The 274-nt window shown below is 40.9% G+C and overlaps 1 protein-coding gene across 12 annotated transcripts in view; it reads right to left on the reverse strand.

Annotated features, from left to right (window-relative positions):
• Positions 1-274, reverse strand: part of LOC119585742 (mucin-5AC-like) — a 31,530-nt gene that overhangs the window by 11,578 nt on the left and 19,678 nt on the right. For 10 of the 12 annotated variants that reach the window (XM_037934441.1, XM_037934443.1, XM_037934444.1 and 7 more), the window contains exon 5: positions 76-237. The exons of the other annotated variants lie outside the window; for them this stretch is intronic. In XM_037934441.1, coding sequence (XP_037790369.1) covers positions 76-237 — 162 coding nt within the window. The remainder of the gene's footprint in view (positions 1-75; positions 238-274) is intronic. 12 annotated transcript variants of the gene reach the window in all.

The following is a 274-nucleotide window of genomic DNA, read 5'->3' on the forward strand; positions in this document are numbered from 1 at the left end:
ACGTTTTCAAGTAGCAATGGAAAAAATATAAATGTGTGCAGTATGTATGAAAATATATCAACAGTTCCAACCCACCTTCGCCTTTCACGCAACACTCGCAATTGTCTCCACATTTTCCCTTCTTAACCTCCCGGGGTCTGCAGGTCTGTCGACACTTGCCACCTGCGTTCGAGCATCCTTCCTTCTCGTCTTCACATTCTTGATTTGGCTTTTTCGTGCGTTTATTTGCTCTCTTTCCTGTAAAAATAATAATGATTTTCACTGATTTGTTACA

This window comes from Penaeus monodon, chromosome 20 (assembly GCF_015228065.2).
Source record: "Penaeus monodon isolate SGIC_2016 chromosome 20, NSTDA_Pmon_1, whole genome shotgun sequence".
NCBI classification, from domain to species: Eukaryota; Metazoa; Arthropoda; class Malacostraca; order Decapoda; family Penaeidae; genus Penaeus; species Penaeus monodon.